Raw genomic sequence first — 17478 nt, 5'->3', positions numbered from 1 at the left:
CTAAATGAACTTGAGGGCATCGTGTCGGGCTTGAATGGACAACTGTCTAAATATGTCCTGCAACGAGTCCATGATCTCCCTTGCGGTGACCATACTCTCATGCTTCTTGGACAGCACATCAGATATGCTTGTCAAGATGTAGACATTAGCCTTGTCATTGGCCTTGATCCATCTGTCATAGGCATCCCGACTAGCTCGAGCTGCATTTGGCGTGGGAGCCTGAGGACACTCCTCGGTTAAGATGAATCTAAGATCATCTACCACGAGTATAGTGTTAAGGTTCGTTTTCCATTGTGTGTAATTTTCGCTGTTAAATTTTTCAGCAGCAAGCAGGGCAATAATGGAAGTAGACGTGCTGAAATACAAATAAGTCTGTATTAGACACTTGCACTACCCATTAAAACCCAATCAATTTTAGCAAAAAGTAACAATGCACCCTATCAATCAAGATTATTTTTGCGACGATGCTTCTATGATTTAGAGCAACAACTACCGTGGGGCAATCAACTACTCCTTCCTTAAATTGAGACATTCTCAACTAAATATTACATCAGAATAACACTTATTCCTATAATAGTTAGTCACCATTAGTTTGGTGAAGAAGTTACTAATTAACTTAACAACTTCCTGAAGTGTGACCTGCCATTTTTAGACCTTAGAGGTCCGGCCCAATAAGCATGTCATAGAGAAGGAAAAATATTGGTGCAAAATATAAGAGACCTTATCCATTTCTAGAGTTCGCCCTGATTTTGATTCCATACAACAGACCCTCTGTAGGGGTGGTCGCTCCAGGACAACACGTAGGCTGTGTATAAAACCTCACGTTGCAAACCAATGGAAGAGACTGTAGGATGTGTTGTCAGACGTCCTTCTCCCACTTACTATAAATGCTTTCTCAATTCACCTTGATATTGAACCATGCAAACACATTCCATAGGGAGGCTGCGCCCAGGGCGACATGAGGCCGAGCATGGAACTCACAATGTGAACTTTTTATATAGAGAACGTGAATGAAAGAATGTATATATATACCACATATTTCATATACTTGGTATATTTTATATATACACCTAATCCTCTCACTTAGTATTTTACAACTAGGGTCATTACTTAGGTAAAATCCGGCTAAATGAAATGATCTAAGTTCATTAGTTTGCCCAATATAACTTTATATTAGATTTGTTTAACACTAATGTTTTAGTTCATTAAACACTTTAACGAACTAACCACATTATTACATGCCAAATATTGACTAATTCAACCCCTTGGTCGATTCCCAAGTAAAGGTGTTCCCTTACGGTCGGCTTAAGTACCTCAACTTAGACAAAACCTTCCATAGATAGGGTTCCCTTATAAGCAATATTTTATATTAACATTTTATTTCGTCATTTTAAAACTATTTAAAACCGAAAATAAAAAGTGTATAATCTAAGGTCAAATCAATTTCAAACCTCTTTAAAATTAATTATTGAAGACCTAGGGTTTCCATGCAATTCTTTATTATAGACTTTAATTTGTATTCACCAAACTTATAACATTTATAAATTTAAAGAAATTGAAACTATAATCATGCATCAATGACATACATAAATATAACATTTATATATACTAAAGTAATACCATGTTCAATGCAACTTTATTTTCATCCAATTAATACAACACTTATATTAATTAATGATGAAAATAAATCATGCTATCATACATTATAACTATTATATACATGTGATGCATGAACATGCTTAACCTATGTTGGAATTTTAAACTATATGACATAATTTATGCAACATATACAACTAATTAAGTATACATTCAAAATGCATAATAATTAAATAGCAAAATAGACTGGTTTTTGGCTTCCCATAAGAAATGAAACAAAACAAAAATAATAATATTTTTTTAAAAAAACCCAGTGCCTAGGCGCTGCCCCTATTGCTGCAAGCCTGAGCTTTCAGGTTTCTGCAGCTTTGGTAGCACTTAGGCGTCGTTGTCCGGCGTCAATAGCCAGTGCCTGGGCACCGCCCAAGTGCCGAGGCTCTGTTCGCCCGGTTCCTCCAGTTTTTCTTCACTTTTCTGGTACTATTTCAAAGCAACTTCTTGCCACGAACGACACAGACTTACATACTCGATTTACATAATTAAACAACAAAACTAACGAGCCCTTACATTGATCGATCAACGAAAAAAATTGTAAATCTAAAGCCATAAACCGAAAACAACTATTTGCAACCCATATACATCAAATGATAGAAACACCCACCATTCTTTTCCTTGTTATTCAAAACAAGATCAAAAGCAGAGCCTGGGCTCTAATACAAATTGAAGAGATCGAATTCTAAAGCGGAAGCATGTGAACACGTGTGCTTTGATATTGTTTTAGAATTACAACAAAGAAAAGCCATAAGCATGAGTAAAAGGAAACTAGTGATACATACCTTTGAAGGCACTTCTTCAATGTCGACACCAACACCACCAAAAAGTCTTCCTCGCTATCCTCTAGATGTTAAGAACTCGATACGTGGAAAACGTCTTATAATTGAAAGGGAAATTGAGAAATCAAGAGAGAGATTTTCTCGTTGGAGTTTTAGAAACTCATTGAACCGACGTTAAAACCATAAAAAAGAAATTGGAAGATCCTTCATTTTATAGGGAACTAGGAGTGAGCGGGAAGTCACCACTTCACCACTCACTTTCCTACTTCCTAACATTAATGGTGGGAAGTTGGAAGAACTCCCCACTTTCCTCTTATAATTGAAAGGAAAATTGAGAAATCGAAAGAGAGATTTTCTTGTTGGAGTTTCAGAAACTCATTCCACCAACGTTCAAGCCATCGAAAATAAATTGGAAGATACTCCTTTTATAGGGAAGTAGGAATGAGCGGGAAGTCACCACATCCCCACTCACTTTCCCACTTCCCACCATTAATGGTGGAAAATGGAAGGTTTTTCCTCCCATTTTCCTTTTCCCTTTTTCCTTTTCTTTTTCTTTTTCTTTTTCCTTTCTTTTTCCTTTTATTTTAATTAAAACAATTTTAATTAAAATAATAAATAATTTAATTAATTACAAAAAATTAATAAATTAATAAAATTAAAACTAATTTAATGAAATTAGTATATCACATTAATTTAATTAAATCATACTTAATCAACTTAAGCTTAAATTAATCAACCATACTAGAATCAAATTCTAATATCTATCTCTCTCATAATTTTTAATCCAATTCAAAATTAACTTTATATTATAATGTTTCGACATACATTATGTTAATTGCATCTCATATAATTAACTTTAATTCCCGTTAACAAATTTGAACAATTAAAATTCTTTTCAAGACTAAATGTTCTTAACTATATTTACGAGCTAGCAATGGACCGAATGGACCTAAAGATTGGAAGCTCAAATAATATAAGATTAATTGATTAAACTGATTAACCATTTTAATCAACATTAGTGAACTGTTGGTCAATCCACTAAAGGCCCATAGTTGCACTCTTCTCACTATATAATATTTTACGTCCACGAATTTTGACTATTAACGGTAAGTCAATCCTTCACCAGTGTTCGTAACCACAGTTAGGTCAAATTACCGTTTTACCCCTATGTTACATCTTATACCTTAAGTACCGCTGATCTTCTAATGAACAACCCGGTTATGGTGCAACGAATAATCGGAAGTCCCTCTTGGGCCAGTGAGATGGTGTAATGCCCCAGAACTTTTTACACTATTCTAGGTAACGTTATTCATTTTCCTCTGTCAAATGTTATTTTCTAAATTCGAAATAAACAACTCCCTGGGAACAAGTTATAAATACATAGTTTCAACTCAGTTCGATACATCAAACTACAACATAAATAAAACATCAATTCTATAAACTATCAATCAAGCGGCCTTAATGGACAACACCACCAGGCAACATCCATTATTCCAACTAAACGATTTCAATGAACGAAAGAAAAATAAAAGAAAACACTTATTCCGAGTCAAGTCTAAACAATAGGTGGGATCTCCCCTCAATTCACTTGAAACAAAGTTTATTGCCAAACAATCATAAATAAAAAAAAAACCATCTAATCCTAAACTAAGCTAACATCACTACGCAGCCTATGGTCCTCTCCTGTCATGTCTCCTCCACGTCATCGCCGTGGTCGCCAATGAACTTTCCGCCTGAAAACAACAATTGTAGGGGGGGGGGTGAGTATATAAAATATACTCCGTAAGTAGCCCTCACCAAACACACACAAACATCATGCTCAAAAAAACCATAAAGAAAGCATACATCGTCATGCTCTATCATTACAATATGCGAACAACTATAGACATGCTCTACAGTGACATTATACATTCAACCATAAACGTGTTCTATATGACCCGATGCTAACCACAATCGTATACAAATCAACTACACTCCACTTGGCACCCTAGCACTTCAAGCAACTCTAAGTTCATCTCATCTATCCTGGCTTTCCAAGACCATTCTGTTGGTAGTGTCGGCCCCTGACCATTTTTACCCAGAGCCCCGACACTAGTGCATCGACCCTCGACCATTTATACCCGAGGCCTCAATGTCTTCTCAACAATCGGCGTATTGGTCTTTGGCCTCCAAACAACTCCTAACCTCTCACACTATGTTAGTCCTCCAAGTCTCACTCCTCGAATCGTATCGACTCTTGCCATTTAACCCCAAGGCCCAACATTCATCTACAGAAGCTTGGCATTCGACCTTGCCATTTATCCCCAAGGCTTGAACTGTGCATCGACCCTCGACCATTTATACCCGAGGCCTCGATGTCTTATAATCTATTGGCCCTTGACCATTTATACCCAAGGCCCCAATAGTTCTCCTTTCGAAAGACTCCTCGCATCGACCCCCGACCATTTATACTCGAGGCCTCGACGCTCATCTTTAACCAATATTGGCGTATCAACCCCGACCATTTATACCCGAGGCCTCGATACCCAATTAGTGACGTATCAGCCCTCGACCATTTATACCCGAGGCCCTGACACTCACCCATTCACTTCGTAACTGTCATAACTCCACATATCAATCCTACCCTCCCGCCAGGATTTCGGTACTACTTCGCTAATAACACCAACCACCACAACGCTCATCAACAACACCACCACTAGTATGATCTCAATGCATCTCTCAGCTCACCAACACAAATCAGCATGCTTCCCCAACATAAACATCATTCTAATAGCAAAATAGTAAACCAAACATGCTTTCACAATATATCAATTCTCAACAACAGCGTCATAGTGAGCTCAGTTATAACAGAGCATAGTCAACAATTTTCAAACGACAGCAGTCCAACACAAATCACCCCAAGCACTCATTATTCAACATCCACAAACATTAAGCATTGCTAGATATAATAAAAACTCATAAGACATGCCAAACACTTCATACAGATTTCAGACCACTAACATCCCCACCATAATATTTATTTTAACAAATATTCCCTGCAAACACACATCATTCCACGACAGATCTCAGCAGCTCAACAATACAAAGTTTCTACTATTATCACCAACGAACGTTCAACACTACCTAGGCATACAAACCAACATAAACGAGAGTTACACCGCACAACATCGTATCAGAACCATTTCAACATCATAAATAGTACATCGACAACTAAATAATAAACACCAACACACGCACCCACCCTCGTGCTACTTACCAACACTTGTTCCTAAAGCTCCTAAGCTCGCCGCAAGGTTCCTAAATCCAAAGAAAACAATCAAACTTGGGTTAGAGTTCATTTTATAAGCACTTAATTCGCCTCGAACTAAAATTGAATGATTCAGTACCTACGAACCCATGCTAAAATACTTTGGTTATGGTTGGGTCACTTCCAGAAACGTTCGAGATTCCAAGATCGAGTTCGAAAGGCTTCGGGCTTGCTGATCCGATGTCTAAAAGGGATGGGTAATGCAAGTCAAGGTCCGTGTGGGTGTGGGTAAATGCCAAATGTATCGGAACGAAGATATTTTCGCGAATCTGTTACGTTCGTGTCGGATTGCAAAATGAACGTGTCGTCGGAGCTGCTGTTCGTCGGAGGCAGCCGTCGGGAGCTGCGCACGTCGCCGAGGTTGAGGCCGTAACAGCAGATCGTCGGGCTGCCGTGGAGCTGATCTGCGCGTCGTATGTCGCCGTGAGGACGTCGTTCGTCGTGCGCCGCCGCGAGGAGTGCTGCAGGACGGTGCAGAAACGGTTGCGTCGCCGTGGGTCACCGTCGGGTCCGTGAGCCGCACGCTGCAGGCGTCGTTGAAGGGTGCCGCCGCTGCTGTCGAAGACCACTGCAGCTGCTTGGTTGGATTCTGCCGCCGTGCTGTCGAAGACCGCTGCTGCTGCCGCCCTGTAGCTTCGTCGGAGTGTGCCGCCGCCGGAGAACAATAAGGGGCCAGCTAGAATGCTCGAAGAAGAAGAAGAAATCTGGGGGGCTGGCGGCTGGGGAAAACAAAAGGGAGAGGAAGAAGAAAAAGAAATGGTTTAGGGTTTCTTTTTTTTTTTATTTTATTCTTATTTTACACTTTTGTTTTTCTTTATTTACTAACATTGTTTTAAAACCCATAACCTAAATTCTCCAAAATTTGAAAACTTAATTTATCCTAACTATCTAAATTATACTTAGATTCTCATTTATCCAAAAATTAGAACTCCAAAATTACAAAACCCAAGAATATCAACTTTGGGAAAAATCCAAAGGCACTAATGATATCTTAAAATTAACGTACCCGAGAACGCGGGGCGTTACAGAGGGTGGGGTCCCTTGTTCAAGTCCCAGAGTCAGCACTTAGGAGAACACTTATCTATCTACCCTAAAGACTGGAACGAGTGAATTCCATCTTGTGTAGTTATGTTCCCAACTCCCCGCTCGGTCTCGTTTCCAAAATGGTAGGAATATTGAGTCCGGGACTGGGGCCACTCTCACCCATACAAATGAAAGGGCGATCCCGAACAGGCAAGGGTCCATAACTCACTCAGGATTGAGATCGAGTTACCTGGTCATTTTATTGAAGTATTAATCTATTAGCTAATGGTGTTACAACTAAAGATTAATTATTCCGCGGTCCGATCTTATACAAACTCATTGTATAGGATACCTCACTGGTATGTCTCCACACGAACAACTTGGATCAAGTCATTTGTAACTATTACAAAGTCGGTCGTATCCATAGTGTTACAAGGATAAGGTACCCAACCTTATCCATATACTATAGACCCTTTAGGTTACTACTGAAACATTATCCACCTGTATATCAAATATATATTGTATATATATCCACAGTATATCAAATATATATGATGTATATTAAATATATACTGTATATTTGTTATATACTGTTGCAGTTACATGACGTAACCTTGAATGTTAGTTTATTGGATTTGAGTTAATGCAAATCTAAGAGAAACGTCAATAACAACTTTATTGATAATCAATTCAAGCATTGTTTAGATGTGTTGAAGCAACTCCACATCAATATACCCTTAGTTCAGACAGTTGAGCAGATGCCTAACTATGTAAAATTTTTTAAGGATATCTTGACAAAGAAAAAGAGGTTAGGAGAGTTTGAAAATGTCGCTTTAGCCAAGGAGTGCAATGTAATTTTAACATACAAGCTTCTATAGAAAATCTGGGATCTAGGAAGTTTCACTATTGCAGTCTCTATTGGTGGAAAGAATGTGGGTCATGATCTATGCGATTTGGGTGTAAGCATAAACCTCATGCCATTGTGAGTATATCAGAGGTTGGGTATTGATGAAGCAAGGCCCACCATGGTGACTCTATGCCTAACTGACAGGTCAATCACTCACCTAGGGGGCAAGATCGAAGATGTGTTAGTGCAGGTGGACAAGTTCATTTTCCCATTTGACTTCATCATCCTTGATTATGAAGCAGACAACAAGATCCCAATAATTTTGTGGAGGACTTTTCTATCCACCGGTAGAGCACTAATAGATGTGCAGAATGAGGAGTTAACCATGGGAGTGAACGATTAATAGGTTACCTTTTCTGTTTCTAATTCTATTAAATTTCGTACTGACGTAGAATAATGCTCTCTCTTAAGACATGTAGATGACTTGCTGAGTAAGGAAATACGAAAGGAGACCTTGTTGGATCGCTTGGAGAAAGAACTTACCATAGCCTACGAACATATAGGGGACATTGTTGATGCTGGAGCATCTCAGCCGACGGGCGGCTCCAAAGGTGAAGAAGAAGAAGGTTGACTGAGGGGAGTTGGTTTCTCCCTGCCTGAAACTTTTTTTTTATGCTGGTTTTTATTCTCAGTTTTTATTTAAATTGAATGAATGCCTTAGCTTAATCTTTAATTTTATTTGAATGTTAGATTGTCTTCAATTCCTAGGGTAGTTTCTTATGTTTTTGTTTGATGTTTTAGTGTAATTCCATGAAATGAAAGCAAAATGAAAAGCAAGGTTGAAAATGAGAGGTCCAATGTATAATGGTCTAATAATGATGCTGATTTCGATAAGCTTTTGTCTTTGATGTCTGGTCTGTGGGAATTTACAGGATTTCTACTCTGGCTATAGTTAGAAAGGAAAGACACAATTCTTGCCCTTTTTCTAAGGTGCTTTAAAGTAACCTATGATAGCTTCATTTTGCTAGTATCCCATGGCTGCCGTAGAAATTTAACCTTAGCAGAATTTCAAGGGCTGATTATCCCTTTCCAACTTGCCAGCAAGCTACTGACCTTAGAAAAGTAGCAAGAATTCACCGTTCTAGAAACAATCAAGATAAGTAGTACTCCCTACATCAGCTATCTCTATCCTATCTTCATTTAAGTTTGGGGGAGCTTTGTCCTTTCTCTGATATCATTCAGCAAGCATTGAGGACAATGTTTCGCTTTAAGTTTGGGGATGAGGGACTTTCATTTTATTGTAACATTTATTATTGTATTTACCTTGCAATGCAATCATTTGTAAAGCTATCCTAAAACTTTCGCCTTGTAATTCAGCTCTATCATTGAAAAAAAAACAGAGAGAGAGAGAAAGACGAAAGAAAGAAAAAAAAAGAGAAAAAAAAACATTCCAAAGAGCTGTAGGGTCAGGAATGGCTAGTAGCCCATACCTGTTAGCTAAAGTCAGTAGCAAGTTAGTAGAAGTAAAATAGTGGAAATCAGTTTGAGAAAACAAGTTCGGGGACTTTTCAAATGCTGCCACGGGTGAGGGTGAAATGGAGTGGTCAGATGTAAATAAAGCACCTTAGTCTTAGTGCAATAGTTGTTTGATTTCCTTCTAGTTTGATGATTGCGTAGATTGAGAAACATTTAGCCGCAGTAATGGATCGTAGGCAGTTGGTGAAGTTGTTAGCATGCATTGTTTTTCCATTCTATTGAGTGTAGAGTCGGGAGTAGCATTGCTTGGGTACAAGCAATCGTTCAAGTTTGGGGTGTGATAACTCTCTAAAATAGAGTTATTTGTGCAAGTATTTCATATAAATTAGTAAATGGTAGTCTCACTTACACCCACTTTACACTGATTTTGTGCAAATAATGTTTCAAATTCACTAACATCCCTGCATTTGCAAATGACGTTGAGAGTTATGAAGAATGACCTAACTTTGAATGTTTTGTTGTGGCATTGTTGATGCTGCAACATCAGAATCAAAAAGGCATAAAAAGACAGAGCTGACAGTAAAAGCTTTTGCCCGATAAATTACTGCAGTAAAATGAAAAAATACCTAATATGCTGAGCTGAGACTCACTTTATCATTTGTGTTGCCCTAAAATCAAGGGGGGTATAAAAGATTGCATTTAAGCGGTGTCTCCATGTAACACCCCAAGTTTTCAAGTTATTTTTATCTTGAGATTTAAATTCGGTCTTTAGAATTTTCCCCTAAGCTGGTAATTAAATTTTTTGATTTCTAAGTTGTAGTTCTAATTTTGGATAAATTAGAATTAAGTTTAATTTCGTTGGATTAAGATAAATTTAGTTTTCGAATTTTATAAGAGATTTTTATTTAAATCTCATCTGAAGAATTTGAAGATGTCATTTCCCTTTAGAATTTTATTATTGGGTTCGAAGCATAAGTCAACCTCTTGACAAAACAAAACCCTAGGTTTTTATCATCTTCCTCTTCCCTCTTCTTGTCCAGCTGCCTACCAACCCCCACTAGTTTTCTTCTTCAACCATCACTCTTCTGGTCTCTCTCCGACCGACGGTAGCCCCTAATTAGAACGAGCGGTGCGGCGGTCCCTGTAGCACTCACGGCAGTCTAACCTCTGAATCGGTGGCGGCGGCGTACTTTCCCTCAAAAGTCGACGATTTTAACAGTAGCCGATGCAATTCGTTGTGACTTCGATGCCAGCACTCCCCACGACAGAGGCATCCCTGTGGTCCACAACAACAACGTCGGTCCAGTAGCAGTGCACGCCTTTGAAGTTTCAGATTGGTACGACGACTCTTCGACGACCCTCCACGATCGACCGACGAACTCAGACTCACGACATGTTCCTATCGGATTCAAGCAGCAAGCAGCAGCAGCATCTCAGATTCGCGAAGCCGGTAAGTTCGTGACATATTTCATTGTTCTGGTGACGTTTGGTGGTGACTCACCTCTCATACGAAGTCGATTTGCGATACCCACCCCTTCGACATCTATTCAGCGGTTACCGACACCCAAAGGAAGGTCGATTTGCAGTACCCATCGCTTTTCGGCATCGAACTTCGTTTTGAAGTACCGGGCTCATTCGACTTTGACCCACTTTTAACCCAATTTATTTTAGGGTTAGTGAGTTGGTAACTACTCATATAAAATTAGTTTGGAATCAATTAAAGCGATGTCTAACATGAGTTGATTGCTTTTGGATTTAGGAACCCTTCGGTGATACTTAGAAGTGTTGGACCTTGTCTAAGTAGTTCTTACTTGGGGGATATTTATTGTTTGAATATGTATGAATTGTTTGGTACTTTCGATGTGTTTATTATTCATTAATATGTAACTTGATTGTCTCTTTATGAATATTTGATAATGATTATAGGTAGCTTGAATGAAATCGTGTTGGTTCTAGTTGTTTATAACTGATTTGCTTTGTGTTGTTGGATTTGATGCTTTATGGTATTTATGAACGCATTATAGATTATGAATGGTTTTATCGTTGTATGGTTGTGTTCATAAAAGCATACTGGAACAATGTGGGAGAAATCTCTTGTGTTGCACAAGCATGTTGGATGTTAGGGTTGGCTTTTTACTGTAGAAACATGTGTTGGTAGGCCTGTTTGACCACGTTTTTTTACCCCTTTTCCATCATTATTTGCCAAAAAGAGTCACATATTCTTAAATTAGAACATGCATAGAACATTTATACATAAAAGTCAAACTATGGTACTTTAGGAAACAAAAGGAGAAAAATGCGGTCAAAGTTGAAAGAAAATAACAGTTTTATGTTTTTGCAGAATTGCGCCCAACGCATTTTTAGAGAACAAATTGGCAAAACGCACATTTGATTAATGAAGGTCAAGGACGAAATTTCCCACATGTTTAAACAAACTCAAAACCGTGAGTCCAAGTCCAAGAGGTGGGAAGTTCAACCAACCCAATGTGCTATTTAAGAAAGCCATCCCCCCACTTGCAAAGCATCCCTTCCAAGCTCGTTTTCAACTTCATTTACATTCTCCCTTCGCTCTAGAACTTGTTCTTAATCTTAGATTCAAGTTTTAGTTGTTATTTCCTTGTATCTATGTACTTTATTACTTTTAGTTCAAGTTCTATCATTTGTTCTTCATTTATTCTGTTATTCTTAAGTTCTTAAGCAAGTTAACACTCCCCTCACGCTCAAGAGAGAAGAGGGTCAAGCTAGAACGCATTGTACGGCTCGTTTATTCGTTTTAATTCAATGAAAAATACTTCCTTTATATTTTCGTGCATTTTCTTTCCTTTAAAAATGTTCTAAATTGGTTATCAACCTCTCTGTGGAATGCCTTAGTTAAAATGATTTGATTTTCAACACGCTCCAGATTTGCCTATAATTGCGCCTGACACTTTTTTAGGTTGGTTTCTAAAAACTTCTCCTTACGTCTTTTTTCTATTTGGACGGTAGGAACTTGATTTATACGCTAAAACCCAACCCTGAGAAGGGTGACTTAGGTAAAATAATAGAAAAACAATATGGGACTTGACTTAGACATAAGCGCATAAAATATGGTCTTAGAAATTGGCCCTCTAACCCATAAAGCAAATGAGTTGGTAAATATTCCCTACGATTGTAATCACACATAGACATATGGTTCTAGATTACCCTAGCCTCTATAGCAACCAAAAGCAGTAGTGAAAGAGTAGAACTCAGTTTCCCAACAAAAGCTATAATTGCACCTGGTGCATTTTCTCAACAATGTGCGTTTTCCATGTTTTACATCAAAACTAAGATAAGAAGCAAAGAGGTTGAGTTTTATTAAATTGCTTGATAGTTAAAACCCCCAACAACAACATTTCATCATTATTTTTTTCATAAACCACAATTGCATATTTGAATCATTTCACTGCATTACTTGATTTTGAAAAGCAACAAGTCCCAGAGGATTCCACCTTGAATTACTTCCGAGTATTACTTGTGATCGTGTGCGCTTGCACGAGTCTCTAATCTTTTAAAAGGTAGAGAAAGTCCCAACATGTTTTTAGCGCTGTTGCCGAGGAATTAATTTTCAAAATCATATTATTTTTTTCAAGTGAATTATTTCATATTATGATTGTTGTGTGTCTCTGTTCCTTGAGATTAATTGTTATATCTAACCTTAAAAGGCCAATTTTTTTTTAGCACAAAAATGTTTTCTTGCCGGAGTCTCTAAGGAGGTTAAGGCGAGAATAGAGGTCAATAAAACAAAAGAAAAACTGAAAAAGAAAGGAAATGAAAAAAAGGAGATGTTACTTGTATTGAACCAATAACCAGCAGGAGTGTTTGAAATGCAGTCCCAATTTATGTATAATCTTAAAATGGAAGTAACATGCCTATAGCTCCTGTGAAGCAATTATGTTCTTTATATTGTGGTCATATTCGTCATTCATTGGAATATTGCCCATCTAATCCTTCATCTTTTTATTATCCAGGTCAACAAGGGAACCAATAAGAATTCAACCCTTATTCAAATCCATACAACCAAGATTGGAGGGATCGTTCAAATTTCCCGTCGGGAGAACTTCAACCTGAAAGTATATTCCATCCGTATGAGCATGCATTCTCACCGGAATTCCTGACACAACCTTAACAAGAGTACAATCAACCATGGATGCCAGAGCAAACGCAATCATTGGAAATTTATAGCCTTGAAGCGACTATGATAAACTTTATGGCAAGAAGTGATGAAGCAATATGTAGGCTACAAATCCAAATAGAGCAGATAGTCGATGAGTTAAGGAATAATCCACAGGAAGCATTGCCTAACAATATAGAGGAGCAAGGTGAGGCAATCAATGTATCGAGCAAGCTTGAATATGGGAAACCTGACCTCCTAGTGGACATGGATGATCCACCAGCCCCTAATGCAATGAACGAGGTATGGAAGAATGAGGAAGTTGAACCCGAGAAACCGATGGAGGTAAGAAGCATGACATTACAATGGACCTAAACCCATCACCTTTAAATTTGGACCACTTTTCCATTTCCCTTTATGCTCATTAGAGATAATCCAAGACATAAAGAAGGAAGAGTTGACCAAACCTGTCAATGATCGAGTAAATGAAGAACTAGGAGAAGATGAGATAGGTTCAGATGAAGGGATCTACGTTAAAGTTTCACCCCAAATTCCAATTTTCGAAAACCAATGCATACGAGTAAGTCACCTACCCCTTGAGCTAGACCTTCAAGCATATTGTGCTTTGAAAAAGCGAAACTGTGACATAGCAATAGCAGAAGAGAGGTTGAACGAGCTTGAGGAAATGAGTGAAAGTCAAAAGCCTCCAACGTTCTTTAAAGTAAAATCAATAGGAGGGAAGATTGAACATTAGTTTCATGCTTGATTACTTTCCAGTTTTTTTTATGTCCTGAACGTTTTAATAATTTTGTTTTCTTAGTACAAGATTGAAGTTCCCAGTAAAACAAGCAACGCATAAGGCAAAGAGCAGTGAGCATTATTCCATAAGAAAGAACAAAACAAGACTTAAATATGGAATGCCTAGAAAAAAACAGCTACTTAGTGGCCGTTATTTTTTTTCTCATTAGCTAAATCAACGGAGTTTTCTAACCCTTGTTTTGTTGTTGACAACATGTTCTTTTGTTCATGTGTACTTAGTCATGATCTTTTCTAGGTAGAAGTATTCGCATAAGCTGGATAGCATGCTGAGATGTTTTGTGGATAACATATATCATGCTTAGTCTTACAAGTTAGGGTCATATAAGCATTGACATTCTATGGACCCTATGCTCCTTATCATACTTCTTGTCTTCATTGGTGCTGCTAAAATTACTGTCTATTTGTTAAGCATGTCTAATCATGAGAAAACAGTAAGAACAGTCCCTCGGTCGGTGTTGAGGGCGTTTTTATGTAAAATATTTTTTGTCTTCTTTTTGCAGAATTTTTATATTTTCTTTAAGGTTTTTTTGTGTATAGTCCAAATCTAATTTTTTTTTGTTGCATTTGAATTTTGCAGGATCAAGATCTGAAACGTCAAAATTGCGCCAGGCACAATTTAAGAGAAAATGGATTTTCAATTTTCGGGCATGATTTATGTGGGCTTTAGTTGGGTTCTGTTTAAATGGGCTTTGGGTTGTTTTTAAATCAAAAAAGGCCTAATTATAAACTCTATTATGTTATTAATATGTTTTAAAACATAAAACAAAAAGCCCCTAAGTTTTCAAAACCCTCATTTGCGATTTCTAATTCCCAAATCCCTGCCTCATGTTCAAATTTCCTCTCAAGAAATCTTCAATAATATTGAATTGTCTCCCATCCCTCTCTTTTTCGGCACATTACGGTTCAAGGGAGGAATTTTTGTGTGACCGTGAAGCAAAGGATCAAGAATCATGGAAGGCTCTTCCTTCTCTAAGCCATGCAACAAAGAGAAGGTGAAGAAGAAGGTGTTGTTGGTCCCACCAACTAAACCAGGTATGATTCCTCTTGAGCCTCATAAGATTTCTCGTGAAAAGTTAGTTTTTGATCTTAGGGAACAAAAAAGAGAATTTGAGGAAGATTTAAAAATGAACCCTAGAAGGAATCTATCTATAGGTGGTGCAAATTCTGAAAAAATCAATGTAGAACCGCATGATGCTAGGGCTAATAAAGAAGTTCACTGTGAAAAGAAATTAGGGGGAGTTACTAAGGTATATCTTCGAAAAAATCAACCTTTGGATGAAAAAGGTGCTGCTTTAGATGAAAAATTGCTAGACTTCATGAAAGAGCAGATATGATAAAAAAAAAGAAAGAAAGAAAGCAATTAGTGATAAAGAGAATGAAGGAGTTTGTGCTAAAATTGAAGAACTAAACATAGAATGGCAAGAATTCATGGAATACTCGAAGAAAGTGAGGGAGGAAATTTAGCTTCAATTAAATAGTATGAGTATACATCGTAGGTTGAATTCTTCTGAAGACAACCCCATTTCCATACCATTAAAGTTGTCTATCCATCCCCCTCTTTCCACTACTGTTGCTATGCATGTTGAAGGTCAAGAACAAGTTAGTGAAGACTCGGAACACGACACGGAGCCCTTGGAGCATTCAGATTCGGCCATGGTCGAAATCCATTGCCAAATTGTGTCTGACGCAATTTTGGATGAGACTCTATTGGCAATTCTACAAGGTATTTTGTCTCCATCTTTTCCAGATCATATCTGACTAAAAAGCCCCTAGTTTTTTATGACTTTGATCAGTAAAGGACAATGTTAAAAATTGCCGAAATTTTGGTGGGGTTAAATGAGGCGACGGAAGAGTATCCATTGGAGGATGATGGAAACAGTGGGGCAGCTCAAGAAAGATTAGAAGTTGAGGAAGAAAATGAAGATCTTGGAGAATTACCTTAAAAAGTGCATAGAGATGAATATGAGGAGGAAGAAGACAATGATGATATCTCTCAATATGAAGTGAGAGTACAAACTCCGGTGCATGAATCTCAACAAGATGATGAGGAGTGCCCTGCACAATAGCAAAAAGGAAAATTTGGTCCTGTAGATGTCCCTAATGAGACCATGGAGGGATCATCTTCCTCTTATTTAAAAGGTAAGTCCCATTTTATTAAATTTAAATGTTTTTTACCCAAACTTTGTTGCTAATGCATATACTTCAGAGGAGAAGGTGTGTTTGACCTAAGTGGTGAAGAAAACACAGAAGAAGAAAAAGTTGGCAAAAATTGCGCTTAGCGAAATTTCTAGGCCAAGGACCCGAGCTGCTGTGGCGCGGTTGACTGTCCAAAAAGAGGTCGAGGCTGGTCCATCTAAAAAAGCCAAGAGAGCTAGGGTGTCTAGAGGTTAGAAGAGCCACTCCAGGAGGTCAACGAAAAGGAGCCCAATTCTACCAAACAAACACCATCAAAAGTAAAAAGGGTGAGATTGGAGGTGAGGAAGCCTGACTTCACACCATATGATATCTAGTTTGAGAGGGGCTTTGATGAAGCACAAGAGCCCGTCCCATAATATGTTAAGAGGAGGCTTATGGAGAATGGTTAGGAAACATTGTTTTCCCCAACTACATGTGTATCTGAAGCCATGGTGAAAGAGTTCTATGCTGCCATCAATCCCAACCGAAGGGATGTAGTGAGAGTACGAGGTATAGTGGTAAAATTTTCACCTTCCATTATTAATACTGATTATGGTTTGTTGGATGTCTTTAATGCCATAGGTAATGAGATTTTGGTGTATCCATCGGACGAGCAAGTGGAGGAGGCACGTAGACTTATTTGTAGACCACACAAGACATGGATCATCTCAACCACGGGGAACTTTTCCTTAAAACCCCTTAACAGCAATGAATAAAGGACGGTTTGGACATATGTGGTGAAGAATCGGTTGATCCCTACTTCTCACGATTCCTTCATTAAGCGCAATGGGGCAATGATGGTATACATCCTAATGAAGCGCATTGAGTTCGACTTTGGTGAACTTGTAAAGAATGAGATATAGAGTTCCTCGGAGAAAATGGTAGGTCCCCTTGTTTTTCCTGGATTAATAACTGTGTTCTGCTTGCAGGCGGGAGTAGAGGCTGATGATGCGAATGTAGTGACTCCCAAGAAGCCGGTCTAATGAGAGTTCGGGGATATTCGATTGTTCAGGAGGAAGATTCTTCCATTATTACTACGGATCCTGAGACCCAAGGTGTGGTAACTAGGGAGCCATATGACCAGCTTAGGCACGAGTACGAGCTTTTCTTGGTTACTCAATGTGCCACTTGTGAGTTCCTCAAGAAGATATACGGTGATGAAACACCTTCTTTCCCCAATGAGCTTGCGGCCGACTTACCATCCTCTTATCGTCTTCGAACCGATTCCACCAGCGATGAATCTTCAAATGATGATTAGGGGAGTATCTAG

At 38.3% G+C, this 17478-nt stretch overlaps 1 protein-coding gene across 1 annotated transcript; it reads right to left on the bottom strand.

Annotated features, from left to right (window-relative positions):
• Nucleotides 1-13248, bottom strand: LOC111024145 (uncharacterized). Its single transcript, XM_022301757.1, has 2 exons — nt 13168-13248; nt 1-390 (listed from the first exon to the last, which is right to left on the bottom strand). Exons 1-2 carry the CDS (start codon nt 13246-13248, stop codon nt 1-3), a joined length of 471 nt encoding a protein of 156 aa, XP_022157449.1.
• Nucleotides 13249-17478: the final 4230 nt, after the last annotated feature.

The sequence above is a fragment of the Momordica charantia genome (assembly GCF_013281855.1).
Source record: "Momordica charantia cultivar OHB3-1 chromosome 6 unlocalized genomic scaffold, Mcharantia_2.0 BLBB01000006.1, whole genome shotgun sequence".
NCBI lineage: Eukaryota > Viridiplantae > Streptophyta > Magnoliopsida > Cucurbitales > Cucurbitaceae > Momordica > Momordica charantia.
This window is presented reverse-complemented; position numbering and strand designations above follow the sequence as displayed.

Coding starts and splice junctions, on each gene's coding strand:
- LOC111024145 (XM_022301757.1), bottom strand. CDS start 13,248: ATGGTTGATTGTACTCTTGTTAAGGTTGTGTCAGGAATTCCGGTGAGA. Junction 391..13,167: donor CGGATGGAATATACTTTCAG/GTTGAAGTTCTC, acceptor TTTAATGGGTAG/TGCAAGTGTCTAATACAGAC.